Genomic DNA, 24,747 nt, shown 5'->3' with positions numbered 1-24,747 from the left:
TTGGAGGGCGTGTTTGAGCTGGAGGGCCTTCCTTTAGTTTCCTTCTGAGAACCTGGCTTAGGGTCTAGGTCATTAGGTAGAGTTGCCCTGCTGCAGCTTCATTTTGGCCTGGGGATTCCGTTCCTCTCTCATGAGTGTGCTTCAGTTCAGGCCATCATTAGTTTCCATGGTGAGACTCCATGGTGCACTTATTATTTTTTTCACTGTGGTTAGAAGCGGGTTGGAGAAGTAGCGAGAAGGCAGTCCAAAGAAGTAGTTTACAAATGTAGATTGCTTATCTGAGAAATCTAATCATCAGGTGACTGATCTCTAAGGTACCCTTCCCCTATCCTTGCTGCCAGCGCACTAGTCGCTAGCAGGACCTGCAAGGGTGGAATGACCCACCCACCGGGGTGCAAGCGCCTGCAGCCATCCCACCTGCTTGAGGGCGCGCGGCCCCGCCCCCGGGAGCGCGGGCCAATGGGCTGGGCCCGGCGAGGCGGGGCCCGGCTAGGGGGCGTGGTGTCGCGGCTGGCGCGGCAGCGGCTGCGGCGGCGGCGGTGGTGGTGGCGGCTGTAGCTGTAGGGGCGGCGGCTTGGCCGGGCGTCCGCGGGCCGTGGGGGATGGGGGCGGCGAGCTCCAGCCCTCGGCGGCGGCGGGCGTGAGTTCCGGGCGGGCCGTGACGGCCGGGACGCGGGATGGAGCGCCGTGGTGAGTGGAAGGCGAGGGCTCCTGGTGGGGGGTCGCTCTCCGGGGCCGCCCGCGAGTTGCCGTCCAGGGTCCGGGCGGCCCTCGCGGAGGCGGCGGCGGCGGCGGCGGCGTTGGTAGCCGGAGCCTGGGGGCCGGCATCCGGGCTGCTTGTCCCGGAGGGTCCAACGCTGGAGACCGGTGCGTGGCTGGCAGGGAGGGAAGCGCGGGGACCTGAGCGGACAGTCTGGAGCAGATTATTATTTTTAATCGCAGCAAAGACTGCTCACTACAGACCAGATGGTAGTCTGAAAACTTTATTTACACTTACTCCTTTAATCCTCACAACAGGTCCCGGATTATTTTCCCCGCTTTTTATTTTTACTTGAGCAAGCAGGTTAACAAGCCTGCCTAAACAGAGTTGAGTAATCTGTAAGGTCGGGATTTAAACCCAGCCAGTTTTAACCAAGAACCATGGTTGGTTCTTGACTGCAGAGTCAGAAAACCCCTGTCACTCTCCCACCTGCCCCATTGCCACCTCCCGTTGGGTTCCCATTCCCGAGGTGCCGCAGGTTCTGTGGTGTGATTGTTCTCTTCCGACTGCCCCACTCTGTCGTGGACGTACACTTGCGAGTCTGACAGTTTGGGGGCATTTTTCCGTGCGTGTGTGTGTGTGTGTGTGTGTTCTGTTTGAGACAGTCCAGGCGGACCCTTAGTAACGCAGATTACTGTGTCGCCACGTTTATCTGTTGTTACTCTTTTAAGGAGGAATTGCCCTCATACTTTTACGGTTTCAGGAGTGTTACCTGCTGAAGGGGAGAGAGGAGAGCCCAGCGTCCACCCCTCCTCGGTCGGTGTCCGAGGCCATCTAGCGGGCCCGTCGCTATCGTCGTCCTTGGCCCTAATTGGTTGATCCCCCCCGCCCCCCTCTGTGTTTAAATCCTGGGATGGGAAACGTGCTCTTTGGCATGAGTAGCTCAGACCAGTCCCGGAGAGCCCTGCCTGCCAGGAATGCTAGACATGCTGGAGGCGTGGGAGGCCAGGCAGCTTCCTCTGTTTTAAGCATACTGGGCCAGAACTGCACAGGAATGAAGTCTATGTGCATTTCAAGCCTGCCTTTAGAATTTACAATGATTTGCATATCGCACGTGAAACTTTCTGATGTGCCCTTAATTAAAGACAATCGCAGTGAATTTTTTTCAACATCTTTATGTTCCGACAAAAAAAATCAGAAATTGTGCTGAAACGGCAGATTTTAGAAATACTTGGTAATTTTTCCTGAGGTGGAATTCGTAAACTGGGAAATATGAAGTATAGACTTGCGGGTAGTTTTATAATCCACCAGACAGCCCAGTGCTTAAAATCAAAATGCCTCTACAGGGTCACTTTTGGAAGGGGGATTGACAGGGGCTACTGAAGGCTCAGAAGCAGCACTGGGAAGTTAGTTTGTGTCTTAAAAAAGTAGATTTTTTTGTGTTTAGTGCAGAGTTTTCTGAGAAGTGGATCATACATTTTTTAATACATGTTTTTAATGTTGATTGATTGGAAGTAGAAAGAAGAGTTTCATGAGAATTAGAAGAGGGACAAATATTTTGCCTGCTTCTCTGTTTGCGCAGTTCAAACTTCACTTGGAAGCCTGTTGAGTTTCCACGGAATCATTTAAGCTTCTGAAGTTGTTTTCAGTCTCGTATGTCTTGAACACAGCCTACAGATACTGAAGTGAAGCCGAATGTGGGCTGTAACTTAACTATAAATAATTTTCCACAGTAAAGCAGTTTGTAGTAATAGCTAGTGGTTATTGGATCTTATGATGGGCTTTGCTGTCTACACATTATTACCTAATTTAATTACCACTAGTTGTAATCCATTAGTATTTTATGCTACCACCAACTACAGGGTACTCGTTTTGGCACATAGGAAAGTCATGTTCTTGGCAATGTTATATTGTCCAAGATTTTCCAGTATCATGGTTCAATTTTATGAAAGCTTGGATTGTTTATGCAATTTAAGCATTTTTTCTCTTGAATGGTTCCTCTTTTCAACTTGAAATATGAAAAGTTGTTAAAGTTCATGTAACAATACATTTTTCAACATACTACTGACTAGGATTAGAGTATAATCCTTTTTAGCCCTTCCACTTTCCATTCAAGCTTACCTCGATCCTTCTAGTCTTATCTAAAAATGTTCAAGCATTTAAAAAACTCAAAAATGTTTTACACATTAATAATTTGGGGTTACAAGCTTGACATGGAATTGCTAAAATTTTTGTTTGTGAGATAGGCAAAATATTTTGATGTTTGTGAAATGTCAGTGAGCAGTTTTCTAGTGTGACAGATTTTCTGCTGTCAGAATTAAACAGATGACTTATTACTAAGTACGATGCAACAGCAGTAAGATTTCTGTATTCATAGTCTTGATAAGTTACAAAATAACTGCCCAAGTAAAACCCCTTGAGTTTTGTTTTCCTTTGGGTATGATGACAACGCCCAGAAGTGGTCCTAGCTTAAATTGGGAAGTTACTGCTCACCTGAATGTAAGTAGGTTTGAAACTAGTTTCAATGGAGAAACTATGTTTGAAGAAAGAATTTGATATTAACAAAAGAATATGGACTAAGTGCCTTTTAAAAACAATTAAAGACATATTAAAAAAAAACCCTGAGGAGCCCTGGGACACAATGGTTAAGAGCTCAGCTGCTTAACTGAAAGGTTAGTGTTTCGAACTCAAATCAGCCACTTTTTGGGAGACAGCTGTGCCGGTCTGTGTCCAAACATGACAGCTCTGGGAACCTGTGGGGCGGTTCTGCTCAGTCCTATTGGGTCATTATGAGTCGGAAGCAACTCTGCTGTAATGGGTTTAGAGATTCCTGTTTAAAGAAGGGGAGAAATAATAAAAATCCAACTTTGATTTCAATGTTATGTAAATCTTGGCTTCACTCAGTTTCATATGCTTGTTCTGTTTTAATTAGACTGTTTTTAGAGACAGACTTTAAAAAAACAATCTATTTTCCCCTCCAAACACTAGCAGTCCAGAATTGCTTACTTTCGTTTCCATAAAAATTAATTGAAACTTTGTAGTGAATACTCATTCCTAAGTTGTGAATTCAGCCACCAGTTTTATCCTGTGGCAAGCAGTGTTCTGTGAGCAGAGAACACATGGTTAGCAGATAGACATGGCCTTGATTTGCTTGAGATCATGGTCTAGATGGGAAGACATGAATCATCTATTTGAACAGTGATGTGTGCAGTGAGGAAAAGTAGAGAATGTTGCATTGCATCCAAGGGGAGATTCAGTGGCCGTGTGTTGGGGTGGTGGGAAGCCATTACGGTCCAGGAAGTGTGATCTTTGAGCTGGTATGAATGAATGAGTTATTGGAATGGAAGTAGTAGTCCAAGCAAAAGGAACTGTAGTTAGTTTGGCTGAACAATTGTTATTTTTCCAGCTGTAGAGACATGACCCCTTAGAGGTTAGAAATCAATTGAGTGGATGACAATCAGCATTTTTTTTAAAAGACTACATCTTTATGGAAGCAGACAGCTTCATCATTCTCCCTAGGAGGGGCTGGTGGGTTTGAACTGGAGACTTTACAGTTAGCGGCCTACGCTTATGCAATAGGGCCACCAGGGCCGTTTTAAATTACAAAAACAAAACAAAAACCTGTTGCAGACTCAATTCTGACTGATAGTGGCCCTATAGGACCTAGTAGAACTGCCCACAGGGTGTCCAAGGCTGTGGTCTGTGTGGGTCAGCTGACCGCACTTTTCTCCCAGGTGAAACTGACCAACACTGACCTTAACCACTGTCACCAAGATTTCTTTACCCAAAATAGTGCCCAGTCATTTATTTACTCAGCTATTTTTGGATATCACGTTAGTAAATACTAATATATCATTTAAGAATATGTAAATATGCTTAATAAGACACTATTGCCCAAGACTGTTGTGTGAGCCCGTGCCTACATGTGCGCACATGTGCACATATATGTGTACTTGGGGAAATCCACCGACATTGAAATTCTGTGTGCTGGAGCCTTGTGTACCATTGTCTCATCCTTACAATAATCTCATGATGTAAGTGTTGTCAGGATGTTATGCCCATTTTTACAAATGAGCATGCCAGAGTGAAGAGATGATGATTAACAGCTGTCAGGCCACACAGCCTGTGATGGAGGAGGATTTTGAAAACAGGTGTTCTGGTTGTGTTTGTTTTTCCCCCAAAGCCCACACCTTTTCTTAATTTCTGCGGGTGATGTCACCGGGGAGAGCATGCTCTTCCACCACATGCCGTTTCAGGGCAGCTTTATGATGACAATTGCATCCACACGTCTAAGGGTCGGGAGGAAGCCACAATAAGCTTGGTTTTTGGAATTGAGACAGATCTGGGTTTAAGCGCCTACTTCATTTACCAGCTAGGAGCTTGGACAAAGTCTCTAAGCCTAAGGGCCTCACTTGTGAAAGGAAGAGACTGGTAGTTTGTGTATGATGTGTTCTCAAGATGGCTGGCACTTAATAATAAATAAAAGCTGTGATTGCAGTAAAGGGGTTTTGCTTTTTAAATAGAACATGTGGACTGTCAACTATTGGGAAAACCTAGTAGAATGTTTCCCTTGGTTGCTGTAGTATTTGTGTTTCTCATATACCTCTGTTTGTTTTTCCTCCCCCTTAAGGATTTCAGTTTTTCTGACTGTTATATGAAAGGATGCTTGCTCACAAACAGAAAAAGACAAAGAAAAAACGTGTTTTGGCATCAGGCCAAGTCTCTACTGATGTTACAACTTCTGAAATGGGGCTCAAGTCCATAAGTTCCAACTCCATTTTTGATCCGGATTACATCAAGGAGTTGGTGAATGATATCAGGAAGTTCTCCCATATGTTACTCTATTTGAAAGAAGCTATTCTTTCAGGTTTGTCAATTATTTTATCTCAGCATTCTTACTGGATAGTGTGTAAAATTTAAAATGCGAGCCTTGCTGTAAATATGTGTGTTTATAGTGGTAGGAACAGAATATTCTGCTTTTGTTATTTTTAAAATTTTTACTGGGGGCTCATAGAACTTTTATCACAATCCACACATACATCAGTTGTGTAAAGCACATTTGTACATTCATTACCCTCATCCTTCTCAAAACATTTGCTCTCCACTTAAGCCCCTGGCATCAGGTCCTCATTTTTTTTTTGCTTTCATTATTATCTGCCCCCCTTAACCCAAATATGTTTGATGTTTATAGTGTAAACTGTTTTATAACCAGCTAAAGCGCACTAGATAATCGAACTTGGGTGAGGGAACAAGAGCAGAAAAAAAAAAACTGGTCTTTGGTTTTTAGCATCGGGGGCCCATGTGATAAAGGAAAAGTTGTCATTGGAATTTTAACTTCCCTCTTAATGTTTAGCAGGAACCCTGGGTGACGGTAGTGGTTATGTACTGGGCTGCTAACCAGGTCACCAGTTTGAACCCACTGGAGAAGCGTTCTGCTCCTACTTCTGTAAGAGTTACAGTTTCGGGAATCCACCTCGCTATGAGTTAGCATCGACTCCATGGCAGTGAGCTTGGGTTTTTGATTAACATGAAATAACTACGTTGATAAGCAAGAGTCATATTTGTCATTTACATGAATGATTTTTGCCTGCACTCAGCTTTTCATATTGTTATTAAAATTTATCTAGAGGGATTTTTTTTCTCTCAAAAAGGAAGCTGCTTTCTCTTTTGCCCCCTTGTGTTATCTTTTCCTAAGGAGCTTTCGTTGTTGGGCCGCTAACCAATATCTCCAAAAATGTACGGCCTCTAAACCTGGCAGAGAAGTTCGGCTCTGTCCTAGGATCTAGGCGCTCTTCGTGGACTGTGGATTCAGGCTTCAATTTGTTTTTCATTTCTTTCTGATCTCTGGGATCGTCATAGCATTTATTCTATTTAGTTAGAAATGGATAATGATGCAAGAGACTCGAATCTCCTGAAGCACAGCACTGTGGGTACAAGTGCACTCCTTGACTTGACCTCAGCACCCTCCTATGACTGAGGACCTCTTGGATTTCCACACTTGATAACAATTGATGGGTTAAGGTACAGCTCCAGTTCATTTCTATGGTCATAATGCTGTGTCTGGATACAGGAAAATGAAGACTCAGTATTTTCGTATAATAAAAAGTCCCTAGTGGACTTCTTAGACATTGTAAGATTTATATATTTTTATATATCTATGAGGGGCTCCAAAACATTCATGGAGAAATCCCATTGTCTTAATTCCATTTTCCTTGAATTCTTTGAAGCCCCTCGTGTGTGCATACATATATACGTATATGTGTGTGTATATAACAAATATATTGCCACTGCGCCCCCCCCCCCCAAAGGTATATGTTCAGAAACAGAAAAGCAAAAATATAGTGTGTGCTTTTGCTAAAAGCTGCTTTCAACAAGATACTTCTAATGATAATTTTTAGGTTGAAAATGCCCAAAGTTACTGGATTAGAATTGTAGTCTCAAATGAGATTGACTTGTCCTTTTTTGGGGACTACGTAATGTTATTCAAAAAGAAGTCGCTAACATTCAGTATAGTAGCTTGGTTTTGAAGTCTGTGTATAGATGAAGACTTCCTTGCTACTGTAAAAAGAAAGTCTTAAGTATCTTGAGTTTTCCACTGGCATTGGAGTCTCTGGGTAGATTTAATATCGGCTCTGAGGTGAGCCCACCTAGATGTACCTAAGAGGACAAACCTGGGCTAAGCTTCTGAAAGGTCACAGCTTGGGAGACCCTGGAGAGCTCAGTTCTCAGCACATGTGGGGTCTCCATGAATTAGAATGTGCAGGGGGCAACCAGCCACAAAGAGCATGCTGACATTAAATTTCTTACTCGAGTAGCACATCTGCCATTTATTCAAGGAAGCATATCTTTTTACTCAGTATTGGTTCTTAATTGAGCTAATTATTTTTCTCAATTATTTGAAACCAATTCACATGCCATCAGAACATTGAAGTCAGTTTCCATTTTACTTTACCTCCTTTTACAATTGCTCAGACTGGTGTGTTCACATCTGATGAGTAAGGAAACTGGAGGATTTCCAAGGCGGTGACCCTTCACACTCTTATTAAAACATTTTTCATACAATTGGATTTATTCTCTTTTGGTGTACAATTCATTAACTGGGTAATTTTTAAGGTGAATTTTAAAATGATGTGTTGAACCATTTACCTCAATTTAGGGCAAATTTTTATTTAATGTCAATTTTAATAAGTTGTAATAAGGTTTTAAGTTAGAATTTATATTTGGCTTTATTTTCCATGTAGAGGGTTTCATATCGTATAAAATGCCCAGCTTCCCTATTTCTGTTTGCCAAGCAATAGTCCAAGCAATTTGGACTACTTCTTAACTCTGAAACTTTTAAAGGTGTTATTTTTGTGAGTACACAGTCTAGAGAATGGGAGAGAATAGACTGAGTTGGTTCTAAATGAGGAAAGGGGGGGGGAATGATATTAAGTATGGGTTAGCAGGAGGAGACTATCAAGTTCAAGGGGAAAAATTCCATTATCTTTTAATTCCATTTTTCTCACTAACTTGTTGAAACTACCTTGTATATGATAATATATTTAGTAAGTAAACTTAATGATGAAAATTTGTAAGTACATTAGCCTTTTAAGAAGGATGCCAGTACATCAAAACTTAGACTAGCTTATGTTGCTAATCATAAAAAAAAACTCTTGCAGCTTGTGATTCATGTATGGATTTCTTTTTTAATGGAAAACTTAATTTTTGAATCCTCTCATTGAAAATTAGTATGTGTCAGTTATAAACCTATGGCCCCGTCACAAAAAGAAGTTAAAACAAAAAGAAAATAGTGTGCAATGGCCAAGGTATTTGCCTTCAGGTTGATTATAATGCATAATTGATCTTTCAGTTGTAGGTACAAGGGCATAAGAATCACATTTAAGGATAAACCCTGGGTTTAACAAGACTTTGTTTTCTTTGGGGGGGGGCAGTGTATTTCAGATTATTTTTGACCAAATCTGGAAATTTACTTGGGTTGATAGAACCATTTGTGTTTAAAGCAAAGAAGTATTTCCAAGCATATAAATTAACCCCATTTTAAAAGCTTGGGAAAATATTGCATAATACTGTGTGTTCAATTCTGATTGTGATATTTAGTTTCTTAAAATATCAGGCTAATTCATATTAAGAGAATTATTATGAGGCTCGCAAGAGATAGAAGCTTGAGGGCAACAGATAAGGTCTTCAAATGTGGTTAATTATTTAGGTGGTTATGACTTGGGCTGCTAGCCACAGGTCAGCAGTTCAAACCCACCAGCCACTCTGAGGGAGGAAGATGAGGTCTTCTCCCAGGGAGAGTTCTCTCCTGATAGGAGCTTGACTGGACTAGGTGGTGCTGGTTGGGGTTACAGAATGTAAAGTGGCCTCGGTGGCACAATAGTTGAGTACTTACTTGCTCACTGAAAAGTTGGCCCTTTCAACCCATACAGAGACTCAGTGGGAGAAAGAACTGGTGATCTGTCCTGTAAAGATTACAGCCTAGAAAACCCTATGGGGCTGTTTACTTTGTTACCCGATGCACACCCACTAACAGCAAAATGCCGAAAGGAAACCTCGGCAAAGTGTTCTTCAAGCAAATGGACAGACTGTACTGAGAGAGAGCAGCAAGAATGCTTTCTCCTGGTTTCCTTTGGAGCGAGTCACGTTCACACCTCCTTTGATGTGAACCAGTCCCTCCGCTCCCAGCCAGGATTTGTAGTTGAATCAAGTTGGCAGCACAGGATGTCAGAGAGAGCCCTGGATAGAGAATGGAAGGCCTTTTTTTCCTAATAATCTGCTTTGAACTCTGCCTTGAGTTATTGCGTCACTTGCCCCAGGTGTTATCAGTGTCAGGATTCTGTAGTTTGAAATTAGATTGGCATTGGAGATTATACATTGTTTTGAGTAATTTGCAGTTGAATGTTGAAGAAAACCAACAAATACTAATTTTTAAGATACCATATATACTTGAGTATAAGCCAACTCGAATATCAGTCGATGCACCCAATTTTACCACAAAAACTGCATTAAAATGTGCAGAAAAACTCGGCTTATACACGAGTATATACAGTAATACACTGTAGAGGACACTCTGAAATCCATTCCCTAAATTCTTTTAAAATGAAAGTTTATGATAGCCACTTGAGAGCGGTCTTGTGAAAATTTTCCAAGTGAGAATTTGAAGTTCATACTATCCACTGATTAAAGAAAGTAAATCGGGACCAAAGAGCTGGGTGCCTTTTAATAGAGTTAATGCATGTAAGTAGTTTGCCTCTCGTTTGGGGTTTTTTTTCTGACAGATGAAGTGGACAGCATAGTGTGGGTGATCTGAGGACTGTGACCTCCGTTCTTGTTTGGATGGGACAAGCGATTGGGCTTGGCGATGCTCTGTACACACCACTGACTTCCAGGAGAGGGGTCCTCTGTACATAGATGGCAGTGGTGGAATTTGAAGCCTTAGATCTTTATCAAGTGTCATTAAGGTGAATTATGAATAATTATGAGGTAAATTTTGCATCTGATATTAAAATACTGAAGCACACAATTACACATTTGGGTCTGTTTAATTATAACATCGTAGGTTAAAATACATGCAGGGTTAGTACCAATTCAGTTTTTTGGTTGCCCCTTAAGGAGTAACGTGTTCTGAATTCCACATGACAGATTCATATATGCTCTTCTGATTTATACAGTAGTTAAAATCCTGTTTCTGTGGCATACCTACCCATTCCTACTGGGAAGGATCATCGAAGGAAGCGCAAAACGTAGGACTTTGAAAGGTGCAAGGCTTTTAACTGGGCTGTCAGAATAGTGCAGAGTCCTGTTGGTGTAAGAGTCATTGGTTGGGCTGCTTACGGAAGGTCAGCAGCTAGAAACTACCAGCTGTTCCATAAGAGAAAGACTAAGCTTTTTACTCCTGAGAAGAGTTAACATATATGGTCATATATAAGCCAAGTTTTCCAGCACATTTTTAACGCAGTTTTTGTGGTAAAATTAGGTGCCTCGACGGATACTCGGGTTGGCTTGTACTTGAGGATATACCGTATAATCTCAGAAACTCAGAGGCCCTGCACTATAGGGTTGCTATGGGTCGGAATCAACACATTGGTGGTGATTTGTTTTAAGGAGAGTGCAGAATAGCTGATTTTTCTGGTATCCATTGTTTGAAAATATCTATTATTAGTATAAATGTTATTTGAAGGAAAACCACCAATCTACCACTTCTTGTAACCTTTTTGATTAGATAACACTATCTTTGAAATACATTTAGCAAAACGTAACTGTTGAGGCTTTGATATGGCTTTTAGTTTTGTTTCTTATAGACTAGAAAAGAACATTTAAAAGCCAGCAGTTTCAGATAAATTCTTTACTTTAAAAAAAAAAAAAGACTTTCTAATTTAGAGTTACAAATTAAAATCTTAAGGCAAAGTTCAAAGCCGAAAAGTCTAGCTCCGATGTCTTGTAAGTGGTTGTTTCCGGTGTTTCTAGATCTTGGATTTAAGAGCTATTGTAAGCCACCCGGTTAGTGGCACTATGGGTTACGGCATGGGGTTCAAGCATATCAAGATAAGGTGGTTTGCGCGAATAAAGATTTACCGCGTCTGAAGTCTTGTTTAGGGGTCACTATGAGTACATTTGGTTTTGTTTTAATAGTAGGAAGAGATACGTTAACTTTCTAAAAGAAATTTTATAGAACAGACAGGATCAAATGAAAGTTAAAAGCCATTACCATTACATAATATGTATATCCTGTTGTGAGAGGAAGTTCTGCATATGTTTGCAGTCTTACTGGATATCCTATCTTTGAATTAGCCGCTTTTTTTTTTTCTGGATGAAATTTGTTTTAGACAGATTTCATTTCATGTTCATTTAACCTTTGGCGACTGCTCCTAAACATTCAGCCTTTACAGTGTGCCAGGAGTTTTATGAAATATTAGGGACGTGAAGTTGCCAGCCTCAGCTGGGTCCTGCTCTGACTTCTCTACAAGTAAACATCTTTATAAGTGATTTCTGACAAACGTCACTTAGGAGCGGCAGGAAGGTTCACAGGCTCTGTATGGCTTGTGGTTAGGAGGTGTGGCGTGAATCTTTGAGGCACGAAATACAAGTAATTTATCAGATGTGGACCTATTTCCAAGGAATTGCTTTGCTCTTCTGCCTTGTCTGGAATTACGCACATAGTATGTATGGTGCCACTGATAATAGTGATTGGCATATTTGATTAGTCGCTCATAGCTTGACTCGCACAGGTGGCAGAGTGCCTGTGTTGAGCTGTAGCGCCTTTAACCACACAGTCTGTCATGGTGACCAGGAGCGTCGGCTCGAGTCAGGGTAACAGGTGGAATCCAACATCTGTAAAATAGTACTCACCTTATGGGATTGTTGTGAAGATGAAATGAGTTAGTGGGTTGCTCACACCAAGGCTGGCAGTTTGAAACCACCAGCTGCTCTGAGGCAGAAAGATGAGGCTTTGTACTCTCTTAAAGAGTTTCAGTTTTGGAAACCCACAGGGGCAGCTATATTATGTCCTGTAAGGGTCTCTCTGAGTTAGCTTTGACTGGATGTCAGTGAATTTGTCGTCGTCCCCCCCCCCCATGAGGTTTTTCAAATCAATTTTAATTATCTTTACAATCCCCAGGGAGCTAGAAAAAGGGATTCTCGTTTATCCTGCACATCCAAAAGTCACTGTAGCAAAAAAGGGTGTTTCCTAGTGATAACTTCTGAAGTTTTTTTCCCCCCTCTGGATTATCATGGCTTTCCAGAGAGAGGTCAAGCTGAAGTAACTAAACTGATTTTCAAAAATTGTTATCAGCTGTTTTTTTTTAATCAATGAAAAAAAAACCTTTCCCCTTGATTTATTTTAGCATGTCCATGAAGTGTTTCGACATAAACACTGTGTTATTGTGTTAGTGCATGAGAACCAAAGTGTGGATCGGCCTAATGTGTTTTCACCTGATAAGCTGAATGAAACAAAACAAATGGGTGAAATAGTACATTAAAAGTCAGATTACAATATTGGTGATAAAGGAATATTACTGTTCTAGATAAACTAGTGTTATCACTTGGATTGACTAAAACAATCACTTATATAATATTTTTGTAGTGTAAAGTTCATTACCTTTACAATGTGGCCACTCTAAAAATTTGAAAGTATAGTAGATCTTGTATTTCATTTCATTGTACGATTTAATATTATAATTTCTCTTTACAGTTAGAGAAATCTTTTTCTAAAATACACGCTCAATACTGTCTCAGTTCCTGCGTGGTGCAGAATACCCAGCTAGCTACTAACTCTGGGAGCCCTGGTGGCATAGTGGGTCATGTGTTGAACTGCTAATTTCAAGGTCTGTAGTTCAAATCCACCAGTCTCTCTTAGGGGAAAAAGATGAGGCTTCCTATTTCTGTAAAGAGCTACAGTCTCGGGCAGTTCTACACTGACCTATAGGGTCACCACGAGTCTGTATTTACTCACTGCAGTGAGTTTGTTTGTTTTGATTTTTACTAGTTCTGGGAGATCAGTGGCTCATATTTACCCAGAGGAACTCGGGAGGCAGGACTGGTGATCTACTTCTCTGAAAGGTCATAGCCTCAAACTCTATGGAGTAGTTCTACTGCACACAGGGTCTCGAGTCATTGGCAGTGAACATCACTGTGTTATTTACAAATCATTCAGCAATTTCAATTTTATGTATGAAATGAAAGTGAATCTTTAATATCTTTTTTTCATTAGCCAAAATATTGTGGGCCTGGCTATCTTTGTAGGTGGATTTAATATTTTCAAAATATTTGGTTTAAATGACTATTACAGATTTAATAATAGCGACTAAAAAAAACACTTGGGCTGCTGATCACAAGGTCAGCAGATTAAACCTATCAACTGCTACTTGGAAGAAAACCCCACAAACTCCCTGCCATCTAGTCAGTTTTGACGCAAGCTGAGGCTTTCTGCTCCCGGACAGATGACGGTTTCAGAAACCCATGGGGTCGTTCTGCTCTGTCCTGGTCCCCAGGAGTCAGAAGTGACTTGATGGCAGTGGCCTAGTTAGGTAAAAGACATACTTTGTAAAGTTTTTATTTCTGTTAACATATTTCCTGTTTACAACAACCTTATAAATAAGTGATACAGGTTTTTGTGATGATGAACCTAAGGTCTCAGAGCTTAGTTTGATTTTAAAGAAGGTGACCAATCAAGGATTGGAACCACCTCTCTGGACCAACATCTGTCACACCAAGCAACGACTTACCATCACTTGGTATTTGGGGCTGATAATTATGACCTATTTTGCTTTACTTCTTGCTGCTAATGTTTTTGCTGCTACTGTTTGAGTTTATTTTGTTGTTTTAAGGACAAAATTAATTGTTGTTGAAGCTACTTAATTAACTATTAGTAATAAAGTGTTTTAAACTTTATTCTCCATTTAAGAGCCTTTTGCATCATAAAAATATTGGAGATTATTTTATGCAGAGTAACAGGTTGTAAAAATGGAACATTTACCATTTATGAAACAAGTTGTAGAGGACTTGTTAATTATGAAGTCCAAGGTGAAATATTATGATTTACTCTGGCCCCAGTAGTTGACCTTGCTGCACATAACTTGATGAAAGTTTAAGAGTCTTATCGGTGAACTAAGTGCCATGTTCATTTCATTGGTTAAAAACCTTAGAAGTATATTCGAGGAATTAATTTTAGTGCAATTGGAGGCACTTCTGAAACTCCTAATATTTCAAAATCTGTTTTTCCAGTTTTTAATTTTGTACAACATCAATATTTTTGTAAGAAGAGAAGAATTTCAAGCTGGTAAATGATTTATCCTGACAGCTATTGAGATGTTGTGCAGTGACTAAAAAAAAGAAAGCTATCAGATTTTCAGTACTGTCAACTCTTACGAATTATGGAGGATCTCAAAATGTTTTTCTCTTTGTTTATCATATTAGAAATATTAAGCATTCTCACTGTTTACCATATTAGAAATTAAAATTGAAAAAAGCTTAGATGTTTAATAATTTTGAAATCTTATTTCCATGACACTGAAAAGACCAGAATTGATTACCTAGGTTTATTTAGAAATTTAGGTCATTAGTGTTCGTAGTTCTTGCTTGATGCTCACTAATTTGTGAGTAAGGGCGTGCTTATTGTTGACACTGTAAATTAAGCTTCTTTGGCCTAAAACTAAGAATAAAATATCCTTGCAATATTCCTTAAGTATATTAATATCTGTGGATTTTATCATAGAACATCAGTATACCAGAACTCAATCTTACTGCCACTGAGTCAATTCCAAATCACAGCGACCCTGTAGGGCAGAGTAAAACTGTCTCTACCAGGGCTCCTTGAACACCAAATTAGGGACTAGAAATGATAAATGTCCTTCCCTTTCATATTCTTTCTCCACCTCCTTCTCGCCCTCCTCTTTTCTCTCTCTCTCTCTTAAGAATCAGATATGTCAGGTTTGAAAAAGTACAGTTCAACCCTTGGGTGATAAGGCGATCACTCATCTTTGGCATTGCGGAGTAAGCAGAATTGCTAGCATATCTAGCTTTATTTAGTTATATGTGGTCCAAAGAAACAAAGTTAAGAGGCTCAGCTATGCAAAACTCGAGGTGGGGAGAAATGCTGCAAATTTTTCGTATTTAGGACAGCTCCTCAAAGTATATTATTCTCCAAGAAAATTCTTTTCTTTCAGAGCTACTAGGTTCCATTTCAGATTTAACCTGTGCTGTTTGGCTAGCTGGTTTCTGTTGTGCATAAACAAATAACACAAACAGCTGTGCCTAAACATCACCAGTTGAAGGTTTGCAGCCTGCTTCCTAGACTTACGCTTTGTGGGGTTCTGACCCCATCCTGTGAACAGGTCACTGTGAGTTGGAATTATGGCTTGAGGGCAGTGGGTTTGGTTTGGGCTGGTTGTAGCATTCCAGCCACTGTTCCGTATGGCCTGAGTGAAGTAAAACAATACTAGCATTTAAAATTATAGTGCAGACAAAATAGTGCTCATTTATCTAACACAATTTATTAAACTATGTTCTTGGAGATGTACATTCATATTTTCTACTCAAAACTCATCAGAAAACTCGTGAGTTTTTAAATTATGAATGTAATATATGTTTATTGAGAAAAATCCCAATAGTACATAATAATTTTCTGAAAATTTTTGTATTTCATTTGTAAAAAGATTCTATATTTCAGAATAATTTTATATTGAAAGAAAAATGAGACAATAATATAGAGCATTCCCATGTACCTCCACACCTTGTTTTCTCTATTGATACCTCACAAAGTGTGGCATACATTTGTTAAAATTAATGAACTAATGCTGGTACATTTCATTAGCTAAAGTCCATGTTTATTCAGGTGTCTTTGGCTTTCCCTTAATGTCCGTTTTTCATTCCAGTATCCTCACATTACATGGAATTGTCATGTTACCTTATGTCTCTATAGAGCAGTGGTTCTCAACCTGTGGGTGGCGACCCCTTTGGGGGGGTCAAACGACCCTTTCAAAGGGGTCGCCCGATTCGTAACAGTAGCAAAATGACAGTTATGAAGTAGCAATGAAAATAACTTGATGGTTGGGGCTTCACTACAGCAGAAAGAACAATGCTAAAGGGTCACACCATTAGGAAGGGTAAGAACCACTGCTGTAGGGTATCCTGCGCTGCGTTCGTTTCTCAGATGTTTTTTTGGTGTGGTTGAGCTTAACAGTTTAGAGAAGTTCCAGCCAGGTGCTAGAGGGTCGCTCTACATTGGAATTAACTCCCTGTTAGCGAGTCCGGGTTGAGGCAGGTGTTTGCTTTGTGCGATGCCCCTCTCTTGGTATTTGTCTGATATTTTCCCCTGAATACACGGGGGCTGTAGCGTTTTGAGAGGAAGATGACAGAGGTCAAGTGCCATTTTCATCACAAATCAAGGATACAGACGCTCAGTAGAATTTGTTGAAGATGCTCTGGCTGAGGTAGTCTTTGTCCGGTTTCTCTTACTTCTCCCCATCTCGCCCTCCATACTTCAGAAAGAACTCACTGTACAGATCCTGCACATACTGAGTAAGGGATTAGGTTCCACTTTCTGCAGGGCAGCGTTCCTACATAAATCATTTGGGATTCTCTTGCAAAGGAATTTTGTCTCTTCTCCCCATTTTTTAATCTACTCAGTCACATATATATCATCAACATGGACTCACAGATACTATTTCATTATAAATATTCAATACTACTCTCCTTGCTTTATAACCCAACATTGCTTTTTTGTTCTTGTTCAGATTTTTCCAGTTTGCTTGCTGCTTGTGCCTGTCTGAGACATCTACATAGACATATGCCTTGCCGCCTTACTTGCTGGCACGCCCAGATGCCCTTTCCCAAGGAGCCTGGGTTCTCTGAGCTGCAGAATGGTATCGGAAGCCATGACCACTCGGGCAGTAGTGTCTCTTCAACTACCGCATGAAGGGCTGGCAAAAAGTTCACAGGAAATTGGAATGAAAGGATGTTGGCTTTCCCCATGAACTTTTTGAAGTTCTCTCACATGCCTTACAAGTGTTCTTATGCTTAGCCACCTGTACTTAGATTAAGCTACACAAGAGTTCCTACTGAGGACCTTTGTCACACGGATTGCTTTAACCTCCTTATCTGTAAATTCCTACTCCATCATTGAAAAATTTGGTTCCCATCATCCATTAAATACTGTTCTAGTGTGCACCTACAGGCGGATGGAATGACCAGCCCATGCACCCTTGGAAAACAACTTTATCAGTTAGAGAAGATTGTTTATGTGTGCAACCTTTTGCCGTTAGACTCTACTAATTTCCAAAGTTTTTAAGTTTGTTGGGGGAAGAAGTCACTTTTGCTCCTTGAAGGAGTATCTCTTTTCTAGCACTATCTTCCATTGTTTCTGCCCTGATTACACAGCCCCCTCATCTCGCCTACCTTTGTCCCGCTCATCCTGTACATTTCTCTTGAGGTCATTCTGTCCATGAGTGGGCTGTTTAAGAGATGATGTAGGAATAGCTTTAGCTGGTAGACATTTTTCTTCCAACTGGTTAGTCTTTTGGTATTATGAAATGCTAAATTAGTATTTAGTAAAAAATAGTATTCTGAAAAATACTATTTATATACTTGTGTATAAATGGTGTTTAAAGAGTGGATTTTGTTGTTGCTGCTGTACTGCTACTGCTGTTTACTTTTAACCATTTCACTAGGATGACAACATAATCTGGAAGAGCATGAATGGTGGAATTATATTCCGTGGGCTCAAGTTCTGGCTCCACTGCTCATTAAGTTAACAATTTCAGTGTGTGTGAATTTTCTAAACTATGTAACAGAGACACTGTTAAGTACCTAATACATTTGATATGAGAATTTAAGCAGTGCTTGGCATCTATGAAGGTCTCAGTAAGTGTTAACGATCATGAAACCGTAAACCCATGGCCATCTAGTGGATCCCCACTCATGGTGACTCTGTATAAGATTTCTGAGACTGTACATTTTTATGACCGCAGACAACCTCCCTGCTTCCTCTTTCTGAGCAGCTGGTAGCTTTGAACTGACAGTGTTGCAGTTAGCAGTCCAGTGCTTACCAGGCAGTGTCACCAGAACCTTTATTAAACATTCTGGGTAAAGAGGGAGAAAAGAAAATGACATCAAAGCACTGTCTTTAAGGTGGTTGCCTTTTCAGACTTGGGAGGAGTATTTCAGGGGACTTGAAGGTAGGCTGGTTTCTGGAGCGTCCAGGATGGCAGTGCTGGGATATGTCTCTTGTTCTGACATGACTACCACTTGCACCTGTTTTCACTTGCAAACAGGTCGTCTTGGTTTGAGTGATAAATTAGATGGTCACCGGTTTAAAGCTTTAAAACTGCCTTTGGGGACCAGGGATTTTATAAATAAATGCGTGGAGTTGGGAATGAACACAGATAATGCAGCAGTAGTGACTAGAGGCCACGGAGGATTATGTCACAATTTTTTAAATGTACAGGTCATATAGTATATGTGGGATATGTATCTCTTCTGAGTTATTAGCTTCCAGTATTTAATAATTAACTAATGAAACAATAAGTTGTAATGTGGAAATTTAGAACATAAATTTTAAAATATTAGTATATCAGATTTTGTAGTTTGAACTCTTTTAGAATATATTAAAATAAATGATAGAGACTGGGAAAATGTATAAAGTTGCGTAATGAGAAGTCTGGAAAACATCTTTAGACTGAGAAAACTGGATATGTAGTGAAGTTGTAAAACTCAGAAAAAAACAAACTCACTGCCACAGAATCAATCCTGACTCATCAAACCAAGAACTGCCGGCCATCTCTGGGCCTCAGAGGCTGTAAATCTTTACAGGAGCAGAGAGCCTCATTTTTCAGTGAAGTGTAAAAGTATAGTGCTAAATTGAGGTGACTCTGAGAGATAGTTAAGGTCTTAATGGATTAAAGTGATTAAGATTTTTATGATGGCTATATAAATTGTGTGTAATTGCAGTATTGAGCATGGAAGTGTACTTTTAGTAGGCAAAATTGAAAAAACAATACAAAATATCACATACGCGAATGTGCTTCGGAATGGTCTTTTGTGATTAGATTCCTGGAATTGTGCTTTGGAAACAAAATTTCTTCTTCTTTTTTTTTTTTTTTTAAAGACTGCTTTAAAGAAGTCATTCATATACGCCTGGATGAACTTCTCCGTGTTTTAAAGTCTGTAATGAATAAGCATCAGAACCTCAATTCCATTGATCTTCAAAATGCTGCCGAAATGCTTATTGCAAAAGTAAAAGGTAAGGAAGAGGTATTCAAAGTGGGATAATGTGGGGAAAGGGGTCCAAATTTTATATTTTGGTCCATATTGAGACTGACTCTCTTAAGGCATTTCTATGGTGTGTACAAATAAGGAATTATCCATGCTTTGGTATTTGTATATTCCTCGTAAGAAACCTAAAAGTTTCTTCCTTTCTAAAGTTAAAACATTATTGCTAAAGTAAGTGACTTTTAAACTTTGTGAGTTTTGAAAGGATACGTTGCATGTTCTTTTGGGATGTGTTCCTGTTCAGTATACATCCAAGAGGTGCTTGATAGGGGATGCTATCCCAGTTCACAAGGAGTGATGTGATGCTGGAAAATGGTCACTTTTAGTGATTCCACATAAAGAAAGAAGCCCGATAGAGAAAAACAAGGTCTAGTTGGGAATCTTTTAAAATGTGAAAAGGAAGATTATTTTTACAAAGTTTATCTCATGTGTATGTTTATGTACATAAGTGTATTTGTACAGGTAGCAAAAATGTGCTGAAACTTAGAATTAAAGTAAGAAGTAGGATATTATTTTCCAATGAAATGATTTCACAGAATGATTCTATGCTAACGTAAGTAAGGAGGGTTGAGGGTGAGTCAATATTTGAGAAAAGATGCAGTGAAATCAATTCAGTGATTGCTAAGAATGGGGGACGATGGTTAAAGATGTGATGGAGGGCAGGAGCTGGGCTGCAGTGGGGGATTGTGGGTTGCTGCATGAGAGGATGGATACCAGATTGTCAGAATGCACATACGGACCGCATGTGATGGGGTAAGGAAAATCCTAAATTGAAAATGTGGATTTGGTAGTTGTTGGTGTATATGTGGTAGAGGAAGAGGAAGCCTCTGACTTAGAGTATCCCAAGAAGTATGAGATTCCAGGCACGCAGTGGACCCCGAGAAACACTTAACAGATAAGGGAGGTTATCGGGAGAGAGAGATGTCACAGAATTTTATGTAGTCATTAATGTCAGGTGGCACCAGTAAGGTAATACAAACTCAATGTTAGAATGAAGTAACTGCTGGGTAGCCATGGTACAGGTAAGGTAGCATCATCTGTCTGATCCTTGACTATCAGAAGTAATGGTGCCTGGAGTCTTAAAGGCTTGTATTAACACAAACAGCCTTCTAAGTGAGGTGCCAACTAAGGCCACATGGAAGAACCACATCAGCCCACGTGTGATCTAATGATTGTAAATAATAAAATTCAAAATCAGAGGAGGGAATTATACTAGAGCACCTCTTTACAGAAAGTTGTGGATGACAGTGAAAGTCCAAAATTCCATTTGCAGAGTCCCCATGCAGATTAAGTCTTCCATTGAGTTTTCTTTGACCATTGACCCAGGGACATGAATAGCCTTGTCTTCAGACAGAGTGCACTTTAAAGTGGAGTACTGCAGATAAAACTCAAATTCACTGCCATAGGGTTGGTTCTAACTCATAGCAGCCCCAGATGGCAGGGTTGAGCTTTGGGTGTCTGAGCTGTGAGTCTCTGCTTGAGTTTGGAACCCTGTCTGTCTCCTGCTGAGCAGCTGGGAGGATTGAGCTGCTGACCTTGTGGTTGGCATCCCAGCAGATGGTCCACTATACTACCTACTTGCAAGTCTAGAGAGGGTAAAATTTCACATCTTAGCATTTGTTGTCTCTCTTGACCCACTGTCAGTTTCTTCGAGTTTTCATTTTCTGGTTTCTTTTCAGTTAGGCATTTTTTCCATGTTTTATTTTGTTCATGGTAGGGTTTTGGTTTTTTGTTTTGTTGAGTATAATTTTCTTTATGTGAAATCCAGGATAGGTGAATCTATAGAGATAGTAACTACATTTCTTAAGGCTTTGGCAGGGAAGGTTGGGGGGAAATGGAGAGCTAATAATAATGTGTACAAGAAGGAAGAAAATTTTGCATCTCTTTAATATATTTAAGTCATTGAATTGTACAGTATCTGACTTATATGTCAATAAAACTGTTTTTTAAAAGTTAGCAGTATCTGTGATAGATGTAGCATGAGGGCCAGGGGAGCAGAGGAGGAAAGGCAGACTCCTTTGGAGAAAAGGGGTTATCGGTCCTGAGTCTTAAAGACTGAGTGAAGTGTTAACTGTGCTAGTGCTAGGCATTGGGGTCTTTGGCAGAGGCAGCTTGCACAAAAATCTGAATGGCATTTGAAGTTGGAGATGGGTGAATTTGCTCTTATCTGGACAGGGCAAAGTGCAAATGTCAAGGATGCGGCAGGAAGAGGAAATGAAAATATTGTCAATAGAATATAGACTGTGCCTGCCCCCTCCCATTGTTGACATGGATTTATGTTTTTTGTAGTCTTCTGCATTTTAAGCACTGAAAATAATACAGTTGGTTTTTTCATTTCAAATGGAAAAACATCAAGAGCTTATACTGTGAGTTTTGAAAATGTGCTTAGTAACCAAATTTGTTTTTAAATAGATTGTTTACAAGTGTCATTTAACTCAGATAGGGAAATTTGTGGCTATAGATAGTAAATTTTCCATGCTTGGAAGTAGGGGCCACAGCCAATTGTTGTCAGTGCCATTGTGCGTAGTCAGGATGTCCTGGGGAAGGAGTGTGCTGTGTGGGACTGGTGTCCACATTCCAGAGACAAGCATGAAGAAAGCGGGCTCCAGGCTGCCTTGGAGATCTTTGTATCTTTGAGGTAAAGCGATCTTTTGGAATATTATTTCCCACTGTGTCTCTTCCCTTGAGATGCTTGCTCTCATTTCACCTTGGTGCGTGGATGAATTTTGAAAGGGGAAGATTGCCTTGTGTTTGAGAATCTTGTGCTTTACTAGAACTCCATAGGTTGATATAGCTAAAAAATGTGTGTGCTTTGGGGTGAATTGTTATGTTTTAAAATATGCCCCCAATGGGCCATTGGTGAACCTATCTAAAATTATCATGGATAGACCAAGTGGATGATACTCATTGATCTGGAAAATGAAGGTCAGATCAGATTAGCTAAATCTTTTACTTAATGGTGATTTCATATTCAGACTTTGGAAAGGCCCAGGGCGAGGTAGGAACCATTAATGAATGTCTCTTCCAAATAGTCAAGGTGATTTACATATATGCCGTGTATATTAAACTTTGCACACACACAGTTAAGGTACATTGTTATCTGTGTTTTAGAGAAGAAAAGTTAAAAAAACTTCCTACGGTCAGATGAGAAAGCTGTCGAGAATGTGAAGGTCATTTAGTTTTAGCCCTCTTAATACATTAAAAATTGATGGAGGCCTGAGCACATGGCGTATTTGTTTTTCCTTAAGTATACCAAACTGGAAGGAAAGAAAAAAAAACCCGTGGAGTAAGTGTAGATGCAGAGACATATAATCTTGGCACTGTCACGGGTTTGGATGTTTGACACTCACCTACTTTATATGTACAATACGTGAAAATAGGAATTTTATTTTACTCTTTTTATTTTAAAACTAGAATTTACCTTTTAATAACTTTTAAAGCAACACTCGTACCCTTTTCCCATTCATTCCAGTAGTGATTTGTATTTCCTGTGTCTCCTCCTGTTTCTAAGCAGGAAGTTCAGTCTGACAAAATATTTGCAATATGCTTAAGAAAGATACAGCCTATTTTAAAAGCTGATAAAGACATCTTCAACACTCAGTAATTTAATGTGTACTGAATGTTTTTGTTTGAATTATTTGTGCTTGCTTTGGTAAATCTTAAAATATAAATGAAAAGAGCCTTTTGGTTATACAAATCCTTTTTAAAAAAAATTGTAACCTATATTTAAAAATTGCCACACAAAGAAGAAAACCTTAATTGTACAACCAAAATTGTAGAAGCCGCTTGTTTTCTTTGCAAACTTTAGTTCCTCAGTCAGTAAAAATGCCCCGTGGTTCACATGCAAATGGTATGAGAAGGTGCGCATAAGTGAAGCCGCTTTTCTAAGGGTCTTAGCCCCTGGCTCCTTTACCTAGCTAAGCAGTGACAGCTATTTCTAGTTTCTCTTACAGCTTTCCAGACTGTGTCATGCAAATCAACAGTTTCTGTGTTCTCCTCCTTACCCTTCCTTTAACACAAATGGCAAATTTGTTCTGCCTATTGCAACTTTCTTATCTGTACATAGAAGGGTTTTAAAACATTTTTTATTGCTTGTTTTTACATTAAAAACTGCATGGTAATCTATCATATTGGCATATATCCACAACTCACCTGTCAGTTTGTGGTACTTTAGGGGCTTGTGTATTTTTATTAGGATGCTGGTATTTCTGGAACTAACTGGTGAAAGCCTCCTGGATAACAACTAAGTGTGAAGATGGATAGGACTGGGCAACATTGTACTCTGTTATACGTAAAGTTGCCATGAGCCAGAGCCAACTTGACAGCAACATAATTTATTTACCCAGTGCAATATTAATCGACTTCAGAATTATTTCTAGTCTGTTCTATTACAAACAAAGCTTTAGGGAATGAAGTAAATTCCTAGGTAGGCTGTTGCTGGATCAGATAGTGCACACATTTGTTTTTGTATACTGCCAAGTTGCCCTCTAGAAGTTCTGCCCTTGCCAGGCGGCTTGAAGAGGAGGAGCTTCTGCACCTTTGCCACCAGAGCGGTTACCAATCTTTGCTATCGGTGCTCAGTGATGACTGGCACCTCAGTGCAGATCTGATTGGTAGTTCTCTCATCTTGATACCATAGCCAGAGAGCATTTTGTATATTTATGAGTATTTGTCATTCTTTTTATGTGAATTGACAGTTTGTCCATTTTTATTGTGGTGGCTGGTTTTTTTTTTATTGACTTTTTGAAAAACATGCATGTGTAGTTAGCCTTCAGTCATTGATTTGATATGTTACAATCTTAAGTTTGTTGTATTGTCTTTATTTTGTGTATGATGTTCTTTTCTATTTTTCCATTTAAATTTAACCATCTTTTATGGCTTCTAGACTTTGTTAATTAGGAAGTATTTCCCCATTCTGATATTATAGTAGGTGTTGGGTAATGGTTTTCCTTTTTATGTTTTAATAGTATCATTTATTAAGTTAGGTGTCTAGTTAATTTATTGACTTTCATTTCCTCCCACTGATTTGAAATGCCACCTTTGTCATATGCTAAATCCTCACTTGTATTAATAACTATTTCTGGATCTTATGTTCTGTTGTGTATATATATGCATATGATATAGAATGTATGTTACAGTATATTAGAAAGCAGCACGATGTATGTGCATTACTGTACTAGAGTAATAACTGTGCTAAAATAATGTGAATGTCATGTAATTTTCATCTGGGCACTTTCTGTAGTTTCATAGTACATTTTAATATATGGTAAGTGTAACACCTT

The 24,747-nt window shown here is 39.7% G+C and overlaps 1 protein-coding gene across 2 annotated transcripts in view; it reads left to right on the top strand.

The window, feature by feature from the left end:
* Nucleotides 1–549: 549 nt before the first annotated feature.
* Nucleotides 550–24,747, top strand: part of ARHGAP29 (Rho GTPase activating protein 29) — a 63,222-nt gene continuing 39,024 nt past the window's right edge. The window contains exons 1-3 of one of the 2 annotated variants that reach the window (XM_075558574.1): nucleotides 550–690; nucleotides 5,331–5,567; nucleotides 19,302–19,436. In XM_075558574.1, the coding sequence (XP_075414689.1) occupies nucleotides 5,363–5,567; nucleotides 19,302–19,436 (340 nt within the window). In that variant the 5' untranslated portion in view covers nucleotides 550–690; nucleotides 5,331–5,362. The remainder of the gene's footprint in view (nucleotides 691–5,330; nucleotides 5,568–19,301; nucleotides 19,437–24,747) is intronic. The other variant, XM_075558579.1, reaches the window with a different exon arrangement.

Source organism: Tenrec ecaudatus, chromosome 1 (genome assembly GCF_050624435.1).
Source record: "Tenrec ecaudatus isolate mTenEca1 chromosome 1, mTenEca1.hap1, whole genome shotgun sequence".
NCBI lineage: Eukaryota > Metazoa > Chordata > Mammalia > Afrosoricida > Tenrecidae > Tenrec > Tenrec ecaudatus.
Note: the sequence above shows the minus strand (reverse complement) of the source record. Positions and strands in the feature narration are given on the sequence as shown.